This window comes from Puma concolor, chromosome C1 (assembly GCF_028749965.1).
Source record: "Puma concolor isolate L17-30 chromosome C1, mPumCon1.1.hap2, whole genome shotgun sequence".
Lineage (NCBI taxonomy): Eukaryota > Metazoa > Chordata > Mammalia > Carnivora > Felidae > Puma > Puma concolor.
The window spans coordinates 213,587,534-213,607,495 of NC_141674.1; the positions used below are offsets into that span (position 1 = coordinate 213,587,534).

General features: G+C 46.2%; 1 protein-coding gene across 1 annotated transcript in view; it reads right to left on the minus strand.

Annotated features, from left to right (window-relative positions):
* The window catches only part of DNER (delta/notch like EGF repeat containing), a 318,800-nt gene that overhangs the window by 170,566 nt on the left and 128,272 nt on the right, over window positions 1-19,962 (minus strand). Inside the window, exons 2-4 of the mRNA XM_025930353.2 lie at window positions 10,389-10,688; window positions 7,833-7,927; window positions 4,992-5,158 (exon numbers count right to left, since the gene is read on the minus strand). Of these exons, the coding sequence (XP_025786138.2) occupies window positions 4,992-5,158; window positions 7,833-7,927; window positions 10,389-10,688 (562 nt within the window). The remainder of the gene's footprint in view (window positions 1-4,991; window positions 5,159-7,832; window positions 7,928-10,388; window positions 10,689-19,962) is intronic.

The window sequence follows — 19,962 nt, forward strand, 5'->3', positions numbered from 1 at the left end:
ACATTGTTAAGAATGATATAAATACGGTAAAAGGTTATAGAGAAAAGCAGCGGGTTATAGGCAGGAGAAGAGAATGAGGGAAGACAGAGAGGCAAATACGAGTAGCGAGACCACTGTCAAGATGATTCCATGATCTCACAGTTTGTGAGTTCGAACCCTGCGTCAGGCTCTGCACTGACAGCTCGGAGCCTGGAGCCTGCTTCAGATTCTGTGTCTCCCTCTCTCTCTGCCCCTCTTCTGCTCATTCTCTCTCTCTCTCTCTCTCTCTCTCTCTCTCTCTCTCTCAAATAAATAAACATTAAAAAAGAAGAAGAAAGAATGAGAAGGGAATGAGATGGATCAAAACGAAAATAATTTCAAAGAAGGGGAAAGAAAGAAAAATGCCAGATTGAGGTTAACAACAGATCTGGATTATAAAAGAGAAAAGTGTGAGGGAAACAGTAGGGGCTTCTCTGAACAGGCAGGTAAACAGAAACACAGGTAAAGCAGACATGCCTCACCACCTGGGTTTTCTGATCAAAATAAGAACTAACTGTGAGAATATTCCAGGGTTGCCTGTGTGTTTATAAGAATTCATAAGTAGAGTTTCAGAGGATTTCAGAATCCAGGTAGAGTAGAATTTTGGGTTGGCCATTTTCGTCCTACACCACTCCAAATAAGGAGAGTTTAAATGAGTTCTCAAAGAAGAACAGATCTGGGGGGGTCTGAGGCATGGACAAGATGAGGCAGGGGGAGGTCCAGGTGGGGATGGGACAGGCAATGGATGGACAGAGACCACGGAGAAGTACTGGGAGATAAGCCTAAGGGCAGGTGACCAGAGAAAGAAAAATCTAGAAAAGGAGTCCAATGGGGCTTCTACCCTGCGGAAATGGCAACAACCTCTAACCGCTTTCTCACACGAAGCCCACACACCAGACAGCTGGCTGGGCCCTCATCCCTGAGAGTGTCTACCCCAGCAATGTGTCCAAGCAACCCCAAGTGAAAAAACAAAAACAGTACCTAACACAAGACCGACAACTGCTTATCATGGAAATACAACTGGAACCATGAATCCCTTACTATCTGGGGCCATGAACCAGGGAGCGGATGAATCACTCAGTAAGCTCCGGAGCACCAGGGCTGCTCGCCATGGAGCAGACAATGCGACACAAAAGTCAAGTTAGTGACTGACCTCAAAACGGTGCCTAAAGCAAATAACATAGTTGAAAGAAGCACATTTAGGAAAAGCAAAGAGATGATTAAGGAGCGGGCAGAAGCATTGAAACTGGGTGACAACATGGAGGGAAAGGTGATGCACTGAGGCACAGAAGGAAGAGCTACATGTTTTGTGAAATGTTTTATCATCTTTTTCTTTCGATCAAAGGGTATAAATATTCATAAGGCAATGTCAATGAAAGGAATCTGTTTTAAAAATTCAATGGCGGGGGTGGGGGGTGCCTGAGTGGCTCAGTCTGGCTTCAGCTCAAGGTCACGATCTCATGGTACGTGAGTTTGAGCCCCAAATCAGGCTCTGTGCAGACAGCTCAGAGCCTGAAGCCTGCTTCTGATTCTGTGTCTCCCTCTCTCTCTGCCCCTCCCCTGCTTGTGCACTCTCTCTCTCTCAAAAATAAACATCAAAAAAAATTTCTTTTAATTCAATGGAGTGTCACTGAAATAGGTCAAATATAAGTACATCATCATCTGGACCATGTAGAACATTAACAGGGTCTTGGCAATAAACTTTTAAAAAGGATATTTGTGTAAAGCCAGTGACGATGACCAAGTTTGTCTCCCAAAAACACACAGGGACTCTACTACTCTGTTGCACAGAGCAACAGGGGCACCTGGGTGGCCCAGCTGGTTAAACATCTGACTCCTGGTTTCGGCTCAGGTCATGATCTCATGATTCGTGAGATCAAGCCCCAGGTCAGGCTCTGTGCTGACAGCATGGAGCCTGCTTGGGATTCTCACTCTCCCTCTCTCTCTCTCTGCCCCTCCCCTGCTCATGTTCTCTCTCTCTCTCTCTCTCTGTCTCTCTCTCTCTTCAAAAATAAATACATTAATTAACAAGAAATATTAAAAGACCTTTGGTCATCAATTCTGTAAGTGGACCCAATTGAGAATGAAGGGCAGAGAGGGGACAGTCAATTCCTGCAAGTGCCTCTCTTTCTAGAAAGGAGTGGTAGTGACTAGAACACAGCACCACAACTCTGGAGGTTTACTGGCCCTTTGGTGCAGAAGTTTTCTCCCACTCGCACTGGCATCCCATTTGTTTATCTGTCAATGGAGGCTCTGTACTCTTTAGAATGGTCTTTTGGTTCTTAGCTAAAATGCATTCGTGTCTAGAGAGCCCAGTATTGTAAAAATAAATCATTTTAAGAAGCTGCCTTAGGGGCGCCTGGGTGGCTCAGTCGGTTGAGCGTCCGACTTCGGCTCAGGTCACGATCTCGCGGTTTGTGAGTTCGAGCCCCGCGTCGGGCTCTGGGCTGATGGCTCAGAGCCTGGAGCCTGCTTCCGATTCTGTGTCTCCCTCTCTCTCTGCCCCTCCCCCATTCATGCTCTGTCTCTCTCTGTCTCAAAAATAAATAAATGTTAAAAAAAAAAATTAAAAAAAAAAAAAAGAAGCTGCCTTAAAAAAATTAAAAAGAACATTAAACACACATCAATGCAGTAAACATAAGACTTCCACGATGATTACAAAAGGTAAATCTTGCTCCTTTAAGATAAAAAGACCTCGTAAAGGAAGGAGCCGGCAATGTGTGGCAGCCTGTGGTCCATTGGGAGGAAGGCAGCCATTCTTCCTCAGAAAAAGCTTGGGACAAGACTGGCCCCATCCTGAAAGAGAGTAACACTAGAAGATTGTGAGCGCCAATACAAAGCCGCCCAAAGCACTTAGAATGTGTTCGAGTTATGAAATTTAAAAAGGCATCAGACCCCAAATTTTCCAAATGGAAAATAGCAGCTTAGAGAAATAAAGCATGTTCCTCAAAATCACCATCACCTCATCTCAAAATCGTCTGTCACCTCAAGTATAATTTTTGAGAAAAAAATTCCTTAGTTATTAATATACCACATTAAATCTTCAAAAATTACTCCCGTAAGGAGGAATACACTGCCATGCAATTGTTTGTTAGAAAAATGAGCACAAATTCTGTTAAGAGTTCATATAATTCCTTGTATCTTAAGGGTATAAAATTATACTAATGCTAGAAAATCCTTCTTCATTAATCTCCATCCTTAACCCCAACATCGGTCTCAAGTTATAGTTATGCTACAACTAAACGTAGTATCAATATCAAAGGTAAGCTAACATTTCAAATGGATAGTTTCTGGTAACACTAACGACATTTTACAGAGTGATGACAGCACATATGTTTTTGTGAAATGTTAGCTCCACATCAGAGGACAGCTTAATCCACTAAAAAGAAAAACTTACAAAATCAATACGAAATAAAATTGAAACTATTCACCAAAATATACAAACTATATCCTTTTAGATGAACTGTTACAACAGACGGGGAAGTATGTTTTGGGGAGTGCAATTCAGATTTGACTTGGACGATATTACATCATGCTGTAATCCAACAGCTATCTGAACAGACAAACATCAGTCCGAAATGAAATACCCTACTCTCTTTTTCCAGTATGTCCGTTCCCCACACCAAGCTCTCCACCCAGTAACATCCCCCAACCACTCCACAGCTGGATTTCCAAAGACTGGGAAACGGCCTTCTTATCAGAGGAGGGTCGATCAAATGAAAAAGTGACAAAAATTATATGGAGCCGAGCATTTCATTTCACCAGTTTGTCTTCATTATGAAACTTGGATCCAATATACACCTTAGAGAATATGTCTTTCGTATACTTTTCCATTTCATTTAGCAAAATATTTAGGGTCTCTCAGAACAAACTGGAGAAAGTACCTAGAATCATCCCTAACACTTGTAACTTACACTTTCACACCCATTGTCCCACTGAACCCTTACAACACCCCTGAGAGACGCTGTCACTGCCCCTCTCCAGGTGAGGACTGTTAGCATATATGATCAGACAGAGAGCAGTATAAACAGCAGGATGCAAGGGGCTGCTTGGGCGCATAGGACTGGGATGGGTGCAGTCTGAACTTGAGTAGAGGCGGCAGGATGGGATGCAAGGAGCTCTGATAAAGCAGCTGACGATGTCCGCCTGCAGAGGGGCTGGGGTTACAAGCTCCAACCCCAAAGATACTCTGCGCTGGGTGAGGGGTGAAGGCAACACAGGGTACAGTCAGAATGCCTACCAGGGGAAGGGTCCTCTGGAAACCGCCCAGATGTCGCCCTTGGGAGGGGCAGGAGGCAGCGAGTGGGGGGGTCACACTTTATGAGGGCCATTTCTACTCTAGGGCAGAGGAACTTGAAAATTGGGCCAATCGGGCATGTGGTCGTTTAGGGCAGGTGAAATTGCAGACTGACACTATTTGAGAAAGTGAAAAGTCAAAAGTGACCCAGGAGGGAAAGGTGGGTGAAGAAGAGGAGCCCGGGGGGAAGATGTAGTCCTCAAGTCACTTGTGAGTCAGAGGCGCAGATGTAGCCAATCGCTTCCGAGGTGCTGTGCCCCGGGCCCTAGGTCAGGTGTAAATCAAGGGAGAACAGGGTTTTTTCTGAGACACCAACATTCGGTGCCTGAAGTTGCCCATGATTCCTGCCCACTGTACCCTGTCCAGCATCTTGCAGACTGGAGTCAAAAAGAAAGCAGATTCAGAACATTATGCGCCAAAGATCACACATCTATGACGCTCTGTCCGGGGCTGGGATACGTAGTCTCAGGATTCCAGAGCCCACGCTTTTTCCATATCGAGCCACACAGGAGATGCTGCCTTATAAATCAATTTGGATGTTTAAGCAAAACCTCCTCGAAAATGGAGGACATTTAGTTGATGGCCAGAACTCAGATTATCTGAGCAAAACGCCCTAATGCCCAAACCAAGGTTGGGTGGAATCAGATGTGTTGACGGGCAGACTTCCATAACTCACCGATGAAGTGATTGTGCCCTACGGCGAGCATCTCTTCCAAGAGGACCAGACCCCCAGGCGTCTGGAGAAGAGTCACACTCCGTCCGTCTATGAGGGAGCACTGCTGAAATCCCGCGGCCGTGACCTTCCACAGCAGAATCAGCGAGGCCGCAGCGTCTTGCCGAATTCTGAAAACGGGGGTGAAGTAAACCAAAAGTCCCTTTCAGAAAAACTCATCTTAGAACCAGTCCGTCCAAGTCGAAAATAAAAATAGAATGACATATACATACATCCACAAAGGTCTCAGGAAATCATTACAAAGGTCTCCCACTTGCTTCAAAATATACCACAGAAAACACCAATAGATAACTCACATTCGAGTAACAATTTTCATTGCGAATAAAAGGGTCAGGGCGCCTGAGTGGCTCAGTCGGTTGAGCGTCTGACTTCAGCTCAGGTCATGAACTCACAGTTTGTGGGTTCGAGCCCCGCGTCAGGCTCTGTGCTGACGGCTCAGAGCCTGGAGCCTGCTTCGGATTCTGTGTCTCCCTCTCCCTCTGCCCCTCCGCACCTCCTCTCAAAAATAAATAAACATTAAAAAAAAAAAAAAAGAATAAAAGAGTACACTGAGTTCTTCTAGAGACAAATCCTTCCACATCCACACAATATGAGTCCTGCTTGAATTTACTACAAATGTGTCCTGCATCCCCAGATGGCCACCTGAGTTGTGCTGCCAACGTAAGCAAAAGTGTGTCACCTCCCATGCTCCAGGCCTCTCCTGGCTTCTTATTTTCAGGGTAAAGTCCTAAGAATGAGACGCTAGGAAGCACATTGGCCTCGGCCTCAGTTCCCCTTTCAGCCTCAAATCCTGCAGCCCAGCGTTCCAGCGACACGGACCCATTGTCCCTCCCCAACCAGGTTCCCTCCCAGCTCCCAACCTCTGCCTTCTCGCATGCCTGGTTAAGTGACATTCTGCAAGGCTTATTAGCCCACGGGTCATCTCTTCTCTGAGACCTGCCCTGACCACCTTCCCACCACCCGGAAGCTGTCCCTTGCTTCCTGTGTGCTCCTAGAAAACCAGGTCTCCACCTTCGGGAGAAGATTGGCGTACTAAGCGCTGAGCTCCTGGCTTGCGGCTGGGTGTTCAGTCGGGGTTTCGTAAAAGGTTGAATTCGTGAATAAATGTAAGTACACGGGGGCTAGCCACTCTTGCAGGTGGATTCAGGGCACGCAGAGATGACTCAGCCTGGGTCAACCTGCTATTTTTGCCCTGTCCTGAAGCCCAGAAGGGGCCTGGAGAATTTCAAGCTGATCGGGGGGCAGGTAGAGTATTTAAAGGGATAGAGGATCAGAACTATTTGGAAAGGCTTATGAAAGAAAGATAATATGACCCAGAAAAGAAAGCACTATGAGATGGTTTCATACACGTAAAGGAAACTACTGATCCTCCCCAAAGCCAGCTCTGACCAGCCCAGATCATCTGTGTTATGAGCAATGAAACACTTAGGACCGGGGTCCCCCTGCTGGCAGCACTGGAAGCTGCCTCAGATGCCACACCTTTCTCCCCGCGGGGACTTCTTCCCGGTGCGAAGTTCACTGCCCATTCTGACTCTTCCGCCACCAGACTGAGTTCAAGGCCCCGGGGGGGAGGGGACGCAGGGGCAACGTAACAAAGTCCCCCTTCCAAACATTTCAGGGACCCCACTGTTTAGAAAGCAAGGTGGGCAGGGGCGCCTGGGTGGCTCAGTCAGTTGAGCGTCTGACTTCGGCTCAGGTCATGATCTCACGGTTCGTGGGTTCGAGCCCCACATCGGGCTTGCTGCTATCACAGTGCAGAGCCTGCATCAGACCCGCTGTCCCCCTCTCTCTGCTCCTCCCCTGCTCACACTGACTCTCTCTCTCTCTCTCAAAAATCAACATTTTAAAAAAGAAAGCAAGGTGGGCAAAAACAATTCTGTATGAATAGAAGAGGCCCAAAGTGCCCACGGCCCCCCTACTAGGGAGTTGATACAGAGCACTAGTTAACCAGGGTCACATGTCCCTTGGCCTTCTAAAGTTCCTGAAGACTGGACAGCAAACTCCCATTTGGCTACGTGGGGGCGGGGGGGGGGGGGTTGGCAGGTAATGGGGTCACTCCAGGGCTGGCTCCACCCCACTCCCCAGTGACACAGAGCACCTGACACACGGCAGGGGCACACCCCTTGCCTCTTCCCCATCTCTGCCCGCCTCCATGGGCAGTATGTAGTTTGAAAGAGCTTAAGTTTAAAAACAAAACAAGGGGCACCTGGGTGGCTCAGCCGGTTAAGAGTCCTACTTCGGCTCAGGTCACGATCTCACAGTTTGTGAGTTCGAGCCCCACATCAAGCTCTCTGCTGTCAGCACAGACCCCACTTTGGATCCTCTGTCCCCCTCTCTGTCTGCCTCTCCCTCTCTCTCCCTCTCAGAAATAAATTAATTAATTAAAGTCAATAAATAAAAACAAAACAAAACACTTTCTTCTCAGATAAAATTGTAATGTTTGGATTTTGAATTGGGGCAAATGATGCACATGAATTTAACCAACAGCCCATTCAAATCGTAAGACGCCAAAGAATTCTGGAAGCAAAAGTCACTTGGGAAGGGAAGGTTTCTTATCTCGCACCTTACTCATCCTAGCCAGTTCCACATCTCCACCCAACAGGATCCCCACTGCAACATCCTTTCCTGAAATAGCTCCTTCTGGATTTTGAGCCACTTAGGCCACATCTACACATGGAGCTCTGCTCATGACTCTCACTGGACGGACCAGTTACATGGACAGACACAACCCAGCATAGGGTCACAGTATCGATCTTAATGATTTGTAACTGCGAGTTTTCTTACTTGACCGACGTGTTCTGTGGCACCTCAAAGGTTACCAGGCGGCCACCGGCAGAGCTGTTAGAACTGGCATTCCCACAGGCAATATCTGGGACCACCTGGGAAAAAAAGGAAGAAACAAGTTATCAGGGTCGATCATCACACGTGATAATATTACAAAGCAAAATTCCAGAAGCTACCTTTGGGTGACGCTGAGGTGGAGACAGAGAGAAGACAGGTGACATGGTACAGACTCAAAAGAAAATGAAAGCTTTGCCACCTGGTTTCCTGAAATGCCAAAGCTTTCCTGAGAGCCGTCTACCAATTCCCAGATCACGATGACTGATGAACAGGACGCTGCAGGGGTCCACTCCCCGCTGTCTTCCATTTAGCGAGCAGTCAGTGGCCTCTGCTCTATGCTCGGTCTGGGACTCAGCGCTTGGAGAACCAGAGGACAGGCTTTAAGGACTAGCTTTTATGCAGCAAGCATTAACTAGGAGAGCGAGCCTTAAAACGAACAGTAGGCAAGAAGCGCTAAGTCTGGGTGACCCTGCCCTGTGCAGAGGTGGGTCTCAGGAGCATGCGTTAAGGCCAGGGGACTGGGAAGCTGCCTTTTTTTTTCCCCCTATGGACTACACCTTCGCTGATATGTACGTAAAGGGAGTTCAAGGGGGGGAATAATGGTGTTCATCAGAAAACACACTGTGAACGCTTGAGCTGCGTCCAATGGGGTGGTTCTGACCAACTTATTCATTTACTCCTCATGCCATGAGCACTGTCTTCACCCAGCAGAGTCAAAACAAAGGGGTATTAGGGGCATCTGGGTGGCTCAGTCAGTTATGTGTCTGACCCTTAACTTCGGCTCAGGTCACGATCTCCACAGTTCATGGGATCTAGCCCTGCGTGGGGCTCTGTGCTGACAGCGTGGAGCCTGCTTGGGATTCTCTCTCTCTCTGACCCTCCCCCGCTTGTGCTCACTCTCTCTCAAAAAAAAAATAAAGAAACATTAAAGGGGGTGGTATTATATGTGTCCATCATCACTGAATAAACTGAGAACAATACAGAAATTCTCAGCACCTCCACCCACACCCAATGCTGAGAATATATGCCCCAGAAGGCCTGACAGTCAAATGCCAGAAAGTAAGCCCACCATGGATATTCAAAGATGGAAGCCCGACTCGTTAAATTTGTGTTAACAGACAACTGTTACAACAATTTTAGTCCCTTAAGACTTCAAATAGCGTCACATTTCTGAAGCATCACTATTTCACGAAAGGAGAAACCCAAATATATTCACACCTTCCTCTGGCAACTTTTAACCCGCTTCTTGAAACAGCCTAAGAAATTACAGCATGACAAGAAGACGAGGCGTTTCTTTTTACGTTTGCCAACTACAGGACAGGAGGTCTTTAAATAAATAGATTGAAATGGGTGGTTGGGGAGAAATTTTCTTTAAAGGACACTTCCTTGACAAATGTAGAATCAAATCTAGTTCACATTCAAGAAGTGAGTCATTCAGCAAAGAGGAATTAAAACCATAACTTCAAGGCATTTGTTAAAAGTCTGAAATCAGAACACGTCCAGAGTTTTGCTGGGTAGGCTATAAGCACTGCCCTGCGGTCTGAAGATGGCCTTGATAAATTGTGTGGCAATGAAAAAAAAAAATGGGTCACTGGTTACAATTACCCAAGAAAATGAAAGAAGGGATGCTACCTTGTCTCTTTGACAATAAGAGAAACTTCTACACACATTCTTTGACTCTAAAACTGCTACACAAAGATCTATGTGTTTTGTCGTTTGAGCTATAAAACCTACAATAATATACAATCACAAGATGCCCTATAAAATGCAAGATATGGAACGGAATTATACCCTATGGATATCACCTCAAAGTCATGATTTGGATTTGCTCCTCAGCTCTCCTAGCTAGCAAATTTAGATTATACGTCAACTTTCAAGGATCTGCTGAAAATTCCTCAAAATGAGACTTCTGATGAGCTTGAAACACAAGCCAAACCCAGACTGGACGAGAGTCAATGAATGGAATTTGTTATTGCCAAAATAAATAAAATTTGGAAATTTCATTCTCAAATGCGGTCTCAACATATTTTAGAAATCACTGATAGCAGCTGTTTTTAAAATGATATTGGCCGCAAGGCACCAGAAGTAGAATCATAATAAATAAACAAGGAGTTAAGCATAATATTGAGGAAAATTAGGTCAACGGTGGAGGGTCCGTGATACGTTCATTTACATGGCCCTTCCTTGGGCTCTCTGCGCCGAATCCAAAACGATCTCACAGAAATATACACGGATATCGTCCCAGAAAATAATTTCATCCTTTTCCTTTTATTGCTTACACTCTTGATGCCCACAAAACAGTCATAATTGAAAAATCCCCTTTGCGTAACCAAAAGGGATCTACACACAAGTGAAGGCGGGAATAACCTCAGACTCCCCGTTTTGTCAAGAGGATAACTTAAAGGTCTTCCGTTGTTACTGCCAATATTGCAACCACTGGCATTATCTTAACCTCACTGGTTTCTTTACATAAAAACATATGCAATCAAACGTTCTCACCTCCACTTGATCCCATTTCATTTCTACAACTTTCTGCCCTGTTTTGGGCTGCCAGGTGGGCAGAGTCACGGTCGCCTGAGAGCGGGGCAGGATGATGTCAGGCTCCTGGGTGGCGGGGACAGGCTGAAGCTGCCTGGGGGCCATGGACTCGGTCCAGCCAGAGGCGGGGAGGCTGGGAAGCGCCTGTTCACAGTTGGGACCTTCATAGCCTTCATTGCAAATGCAGAGGTAGCCATCGCTGCTGCTGCTGCTGCAGTTGCCATGGTGACAAGGGCTGCTGGCACAGGAATCCGCAACAAGCTGAAACAAGACCATAAATGGGTCAATTATTCCCTCGTAAGAAAAGTGGTGCCATCGCTGGGAAATGAGCTCCGTGTCTCAGAGCTGTGGCTCTAGGAAATGCTGTTCCTGCGGAATAACAGTTCCTAACTACTTGTGCTGTCGTGGGGGAGCCTCCCAAGGTCACCCCGACATTAACCCCTCCACAGGTAACAGGTGACCAGCAAGAACACACCTAGTGAAGAGCTGCCCCAAACCCAAGCTCCGAAATAACGTTGATTTCAGCAACACATTACTTACAGGAATTTTCTAAGGCAAAAGCATTTAAAACTGAGGCTCATTAGGAAGATACCAACTTTAATATTTTTAGCAGCCATGACAACAAATACTAGAGATCGAAACCGGAACCTCCTTTTCCACGTCCTGGATGGACCACTGCAAGGTTTCCTCATGAGAAATGACCGCCCAACTAACTTATCTCCCCTAAAGATGTGCTTACCTATGTCTCCCAATTTCTACTGGAGGAAAACCCCTTTTATTTTTTTTTTTAATTTTTTTTTCCAACGTTTTTATTTATTTTTGGGACAGAGAGAGACAGAGCATGAACGGGGGAGGGGCAGAGAGAGAGGGAGACACAGAATCGGAAACAGGCTCCAGGCTCCGAGCCATCAGCCCAGAGCCTGACGCGGGGCTCAAACTCACGGACCGCGAGATCGTGACCTGGCTGAAGCCGGACGCTTAACCGACTGCGCCACCCAGGCACCCCGGAAAACCCCTTTTAAAGTGATGTTATTTAATTAAAAGCTTCCAAAATGATCGGCTTACACGACAATGGTAAGCCCGCCCGAAGAGAGCAGTAAGCAGAACTTTATGAAAGTTTCTACCTCAGTATTTTGGAGGGTGATCACAGAGACATGTGACCTTGCAAGATACGGGAGATACAATTTCATTTGCGTGACTTTAAACTGTGACAATGCTCCTAAGGAAAGTGTTTATCCTGGTGCCCTTTGCTAACCTGTAAATCACCATGTGTTTCTGCTTGGAGATGCGCTACAAAACAATGAGAAATGATCATCCCCTTCTCCTGAGACAGCTCAAGGCTTCAGACATGTTCTCCCCGCTTTTTCAATTATCATTTGCTTCTGTGAACAGAAAATTAGACCTCTATCTGATGTCCCTCTGGCTTCTGAGGGCTGATCATAAAACAGAACTCGGTAAATACCAGACTACAGAGAAACGAGGCCCTCAATTTCTCTTGTGGAAATGAACTCACACATAAACACACGCGGACAGAATTCTGCATGGTAAAACAGCTACTCGCCCTGGTAATTGCGCTTGTCAGACAATTTCCAACAAACTCCTTTAGGAATATTGAGGGATTTTGAATTGAATGAAAATGAAACTCCAAAAATGCCACCACGTTCTCTGCCTATCACTGGGCGATTCCTTCATAGAATCTCAGTTAAACGGAGATGGGTTGGTATCAGAAGAAAATATTTAAGCTGTAAATAATTTTAAATATTTACAATCCTTATCAACTTCAAGTAAAACCCAGTTTCCTCCCATGTCAGATGTCCTCTCTTCCCTCCTCCCTTACACTCTCCCTTCCTCACCTTCATTATGTCCCTGGACTGTGCCAAGATCATTTCCACATGAGGGCCTTTGCACCTGCTGGGCCCTCTGCCGGAATGCTTTTCTCCCAAGCTTTCCATGGCTCACTGCTTCATTTCACAAAGTTCTGTACTCAAACGTCACCTCCTCAGAGAAGGCTTCCCTCGCTACAAAATCTGAAATAACCCTTTTTTTCCCTCTCCCAAACAGGTGAGCTCTGAGAGTGTAGGGACTTCATCTATCATGTTCTTGGCACTATTCCTAGCATGTCAAGGAACACAGAAAACACGTGAGGCTTCTTTTTTTAAGTGTTCAAAAAATAAAGAGCTCAATTAGTATCTGGAAAGCAAGGCATGATGAGAGACATATGTAAACCGCCCTTTTGGTCACAATATTGTTACCTTGTTTCTGATTTATTTTTAGGAATGCTTCCTGGAATGGGTGTCCCCTCAAGAATCATCTGACAGGAAGGAGAATTTAATTAGCTCTGATAAAGGGGACATATAAGCCATGTTTCTGAAATCAACTTTTGATAATAACATCTGAGGTTGACCTAGTCACAAATTAAGACTTTTAGCAGAAGCCTGAAAGCAGAGAAATACATTTAAATCATTTAAACAAATTGAAGAGATGGTTATAAGAATTAATTCTGGCAGCCTAAACCTCCACTGTGAAGCTTAGAAAAAAAAAAAAAAACATTCCTAAGGCAAAGACCACCTGTCTGGTGACCTGAGACACCCCCTGGCTTTTGCTCCACTGCGGGCAACAGCCAGACCCCAGAGAGGTACCACCGAGGTACGGCACACGTCAGCAAGTCCTCCCCAGAAAGAATTCAAAGCACAGCCATCGCCTGGACATCAGAGGCCGCCATGCATCATACCTACTGTTCCCTCTAAGGTGGCCATTTAGAGTTTTCAAAGAACATCGCCATCTAGTATCTCATTTGTGCTCACAACAGCCCTGAAATAGGGAGGGACTTTTCTGAACCCATATCACTGTTCAGAAACACAAGGAAAGAGGAGTTAAGTGACCCATCACAGCCACTACAAAAGAACTATTCCAGAACGACATCACATCTTCCAAGTTCTGTCCACACCACAGCACTGCAACTTTGATGGTTATGATCACAACAACAACAACAAAAAAAAACCAATCCCTGTGGAGAAGGCAAAAGGTATGGATGGGTTCTCTTTCTGTAAGCAACAGAAAATAAGTTAAGGGTTAAATATAAGCCAATTAAGACCACCATTTCAGGATGCTTCTTTAGAATAAAGGTATAATGATATCACTCAATGAATATTTTCTAAAACTTTTTTAAAGTTTATTTATTTTTGAGAGGCAGAGAGAGAGAGAAAAAGAGACAGAATCCAAAGCAGGCTCCAGGCTCTGACCTGTCAGCACAGAACCCCACGCAGGGCTCAAACTCACGAACCGCCAAGATCATGACTTGAGCTGAAGTCAGACGCTCAACCGACTGAGCCACCCACGCGCCCCACACTCAATGAATACTGACCGAGGTCTTACTATTTGACATGAATTGTACCAGGTCTGAGAATAAAATGCTAAAAGAGAAAACAAACAGACACAGTGTCTGCCCCTACGGAGTTTATAGCTAGTAACCTATTACGCACACTAAGAACGGCAGCAAAACCAGTTCGACCTGCAAATCCCTGGGTACTCCCTGGGTGCCTGCCACTACACTTAGCATTTTACATTTCTTAATTTACTTCCTCCTTACAACAACCTTCCAAGGTAAGTACATTTACTACCATTGAGGCTTAGCGATATTGAGCAACTGACCAACTCTTACTCAGAATAAAAGCCAAAGTCTTCACACAGTCTTAACTAGGCCACAGGTGATGTGCCCTCCTCCCAGCTCTGGACCTCACCTCCCACTCCTGCCCTGCCTCACTTGGCCCTAAACACACTGACGTCACTGTTCTTCCAACTCTCCAAGCACTCTCCGACCTCAAGGTCTTAGCACTGGCTGTTCCTCTGCCCACAACACCCATTTCTCGTCTCTTCCCAAAGCCTCCTTTGAGTCTTTGCTCAAATGTCATCTTCTGATGAGGACGTCCCTGAACACACAATTCAACTAAAACAGCTCATGTTCCAATACACTGTGGGAAAAAATTACCAATTTATTCTATATTGATTTTGTATCTGGCCCCACTAGACTGGAAACCCCTGTGAGATCAGGTTTCTTTTCTCTGTTTTGTTTACTTGAGTGGTCATCCCCACCCCCAACCCCAAGAACAGCAACTGGCACACAGGAGCTGCCGAATACACTATGACTGAACAACTGAATGAATGAATGAATGAATGATACCAGATGCAAGCAGCACCAGAGCCTGTGAGGTGTATTGCCACGTGAAATGGACTTAGGATTCTCCCAAGGTCCCATCCCAGCTCTTCAGAATGAAAGTCAAGGAATGCCTTGTGTATCTGCCCTACAATGCTTCATCGCAATTAAATAATAAAAAAATTTTTAGTGTTCATTATTTATTTTGAGAGAGAGAGAGAGCGCGCGCACACACACAAGCAGGGGAGGGTCAGAGAGAGAGGGAGAGAGAGAGTCCCAAGCAGGCTCCGCATTGTCAGCGCACAGCCCGACGCAGGGTTCGAACTCACAAACTGAGATCATGACCTAAACCGAGATCAAGAGTCAGAGATGCTTAACCAACTGAGCCACCCAGGTGCCCCAGCAATGAAATAACTTTAAATCAGCTTTAAAAAGGGGGAAAGTCTCTGATGACCTGAGAGGTAAGGTGGAGCCAGCATAATGTCCCACCTTTGCCTTGATGAAGGGGAACAGAAAGAGTCAAGTGTCTGTGGAGGTCACAGATGGCCCTCAACACCGAGTCGCCTTCCTCTGGTGCTCAGAGACTGTCCACCAGGTGAGCCACTGCTGAAGCCTCCATCACCCTGGGTGCTGGTGGAGAGATCTGGGTGCAAAGGGCAGGACCCACAGCAGTGTCCAACCTGCCGTGCCCTGGAGTCAGCTCCACCAGCTCGGGAATAAAGAGCTAGAAGGAAAATGTGAAGAGAATTAAAGATATCGTTTAAGAAATGCTGTGTTCACAGATGAGCAGAATGCAGGAGCAGCATGGGGATGAAATGAAGCCTGACTCACAGGCTGCCGGGAGACCTGCTCCTAGTAAAGACAACAAAAGCTCAAAATGAAGCTGTCAGTTGTACAGATTTCTACAGGGATTCAAAACAGTGACTGATGTGATGGGAGCACAGGCATGCGTGTGCGCGCGCACACACACACACACACACACACACTGGGATACCAAACAGAGCTGAATGCACTACAAGGTCATTGGTCCCTTGTTTCAAATCACCATTTCAGGGGCACCTGTGGCTCAGTCGGTTGAGCGTCCGACTCTTGATTTCAGCTCAGGTCATGATCTCAACGTTCCTGGGTTTGAGCCCCGCGTTGGGCTCTTCACTGTGTCAACATGGATCCTGCTTGGAATTCTCTCTCCCTCCTTCTCTGCCCCTCCCCTACTCATACCCTCTCCTTCCCTCCCTTTCTCTCTCGCTCAAAATAAAATTCTAAAAAATCTTTAAAAATAATCATTTCATATTACTACTACTTTCTTGGGTTGTGTATTAATTGCTTTGCTAACAATGACAACTACCTGCCATTGTATTCTCTAACACTTCACTCTAACACTTCAGGATGGCTTCATTTCAAAAAAAAAAAAAAAAAAAAAAAAGCCAATCTGTTTCAATTGCGTAACAGCAAATATAAGATAAAATGCAATCATGAACCTGTTGTAGATGTCACTATGCCCTGGAATCCCATTATGTCTGAACCTTAAGCAGGAAACAGCCAAACTGCTGAAATGTATAATGAGGCCAAAATATCATAATGAATAGACTTGACTTTGGGGATACTCAAAATTTAACAGGCAATGTTTTCTTGGCTATAATTCCCAGCCTCTAATGATGGGGGGGTAAATGATTAAGTCTTTGTAATACCGGCTATAAGAAAGAATAAAGAGAAAGCCCACGGATTAATGGTTTTCCGCCTACAATTCACCAGCAAGCTCATTAAGTGCTGTTTGTTGTTGTATCATTAGTCATCTATTTAAGCCAAATATTTCACATCGCAGAACTAATCTGAAACTATTCTTTTCATATTTCATTTTAGACTTTTCACCTGTTACAGATAATTTACACTACAAGCAGGAGCGTTCATGGGGATGTGCACAGGGCGAGATGGGAGGCCAGACCAGAGCGAAGGCGCCTGCCGACCTGGGGACTCGTCATCTGCAGGACCTCTCATGTGGCACTTTAGCCATGACCTGTTTTCGTTCTGCACACTGTCTGCTGTCCTGTTTTTGGCAATTCTAACGCCACCCTCCACCCCCACATTGGCACACAAACAGATTGGAAGGTCAAATTTAAAACAGGTATAACAACAGCCCATTTTCAGGGTCATCAGATGAGCAAGTCAAGGCTAGCAGGATTGCCTCCACATGGAGGATCTGCATCACCTGGGTGACAGAACTTGAGGAGGTGCCCATGGAACCACCCGCCCAGGTGACCCTTTCCCACTAGTTTCAAGAATATGAGCTTCGTTCCTACTCAGTACAGCTGATCAGTGATTGATGTGACATTTATCCAGCACCAGGTGGGTTTACCTTCCAGACAAGGTACCTGGAAGAGGGGTCAGAGAGATGAAAAAGCCCCAAGAACTTGCAGTCCAACAGAAGGTCCAGGCACATGAACTTGGACTCCCCTGAGCAGTCTATGTGCAATCAATACCCTGCCTGGACGCAAGTCCGCTATTAACAATCGTGTGTTCGAGGAGTTCAAGTCCCTAATGCTGACAGGGAAGATGGGCTTGATGACCGCAGGTCTGAAATGGGTAGATGATGAGTGGGTCTCAGAACTCGTTTCTCGGAGGGGACAGTGGCGTCTCAGCAAAGCAAAGACAGCAGAAAGGAGTTTTCTGACGACAAAGGACCGGCTAAGCAACAGTCCTGGCATCAGTCGGCACAGGCAGCTGAGAGGCTCCGGCCAAGTCCCTTGCCTGCTCTGGACACACGTCCCTCTGGCGTTAAGTGAGGGCCGAGGGCAGAGCATCTCAAGGCCTCCTCCCGCTCTGGGATTTGGGAGTCTGCTGACGGCCACGTGGTTTTCACTGACGCGGTTTTCAGAGGGTCCAGAGAAGTACACCTGAAGCCACCTCTCTCTCACTCATACCTGTTGCTCAGCGGGCAGAGTCATCCAGGGGATGGGAAGGGCGTCTGACGAGCCCGAACCCAACAAGGCCCAGGAGGAGGGCCTATACGCGCTGATGGAGCTTGTGACGTGGCCCAGGCCACACAGGTCGCTAAGGGGACATGGTGGACTCGTGGCACTTACAAAGGAGCGAGGAGGAAGATGTAGGCACACAAGAGAAGGAACTCAGGGGCACCTGTGGGTGGTATTAAGAAGTAAGTAGAGGGGCGCCCAGGTGGTTCAGTCGGTTAAGCATCCGACTCTTGGTTTCAGCTCAGGTCAACATTTTGAAGTTTGTGGCTTTGAGCCCTGCCATCAGCACAGAGCCTGCTTGGGATTCTCTGTCTGCCCCTCCCCTGCTTGTGTGCTCTCGCTGTCTCTCTCTCTCTCAAAATAAACAAATATTAAAAAAAAAAAGAAAAAAAAAAGAAGAAGAGTCCTCTGGGCCATTGCTTTAATAATTTTTCTAAGCAGAAAAATCAGTTAAGGAACTTTTAAATACAGATTCTGAGGTAGTCATTGGCATCATAGGCAGAAGGTTCCTTATGCAGCAAGGAACAAAACCAGAAGCCTGAAAGAGGGATCTCTCAACCTCAGCACTACTGACTCTTTGGGCTGGATAATTCTCGGTTGGCGGGGGCTGCCCTGAACCTTGATCTAGAACCTGCCCTGAACCTCTGATCTCTACTTACTGGATGCCAGAACCCCTCTTGCCAACAGTGACAGCACTCACAACCAAAAATGTCTCCAGATGTTGCCAATGTCCCCCCTGGAAGAAAATCACACCCGGTTCAGAACCACTGCCCTGAAGGAACAGACTGATGCACTGCACTCCATCAAAATGTTTTAAAAATCCATTTGACTCTATGAATCAAGTCCAAAGGCAACAACACGACGGAGGAAAATCTGTACAACATATTACAAAGGACTAAATCCCTTATTACATAGATTCTTACAGATCAATAAAAGACCACACCTCAATAAAAGGGGCACAGAAATAATACACAGAAAGATGTGTACAAAAATCGTGTCTTTTTTAAAATGTTTTTAAACACAAGATGCAATCTCATGTACTTATTTGTATAAGTGCACACACAAATTTTTACAAGCAGAATGGACCATCATTTTAGTAATGTGAGCAGCAGAATCAAGTAAAGAACTCTTCAAATTTTGTAGTCTTTATTTATTTATTTTGGAGGGGAGAAGGGAGGGCAGAGAGAGAGAGATGGAGAAAGAACCCCAAACAGGCTCCATGCTATCAGTGCAGAGCCCAGTGAGGGGCTCGAACTCACAAAGTGCAAGATCATGACCTGAGCCAAAACCTAGAGTTGGATGCTGAACCGAATGAGCCACCCAGGTGCCCCAAGTAACTTTTCCAACCACAGATTCCCTCACCACAGGCCGCTTATCAAAAACTCCAAGGATGGGGCGCCTGGGTGGCGCAGTCGGTTAAGCGTCCGACTTCAGCCAGGTCACGATCTCACGGTCCGTGAGTTCGAGCCCCGCGTTGGGCTCTGGGCTGATGGCTCAGAGCCTGGAGCCTGTTTCCGATTCTGTGTCTCCCTCTCTCTCTGCCCCTCCCCCGTTCATGCTCTGTCTCTCTCTGTCCCAAAAATAAATAAACATTGAAAAAAAAAAATTTAAAAAAAAAAAAAAAAAACTCCAAGGGTGAGGCCGAGAAACCTGTATCATTCGGCATTCCCCCAATGATTCTGCTGTACCTGGTCCAAACCCCAAAATTGAGAATTTGCTGGTATAAAGCAGGGTTGTCACACTATAACCACAGGCCAAACTCAGCGTGTTTTTGGAAATAAAGTTTTGTTGCAATACAGCCACAGCCATCTGTTCATGTTTGACCGCTTTGCACCACATCAGCAGTGGATAGAGTGCCGAGGAGATGATCTGGCCCATAAAACCTCTACAGTCTTTATTATGTGGCCAGTCCCTCATCTAGACGATACTGACTTTGGGGTTCACAAGAGGGGAAAAAGCGGGTACGTGGACTCATCTAGGAAGACTTTGAAGAAGAAAAGCTTGAACAGAGCCTTTATAAAGCTGATAACAATTACATCTATTTCTTCTCCCCACCCGACTCTCTTACTGGGTTGGCATGCATGAACTGTAAATCACAGAAGGACCTCTTGCAATACAAGTCAGGGCAAAGTAAACACCAGATACTCTTCTAATCATAACTCTGTGCAAGCACTGGGCAGAATGAATCTCCGCGTTATGAAAGGCATAATTTCTTGACAGTCCGCCACCAAGCAAGACCACAGGAAAGGGTCACACGCCCACCTGTCCTTCATGGGAAGGAATGTGGGAATTCTCTCCCTCCCCTCCCACCCACCCACTGAACTAAACGAACACGAGTGATGGGCAGCCCACTGCACAGGCCAGATACAGAAACAGGCAGAGCTCCAGAGGAAGGTGGGTGGGGAAGAGTGAC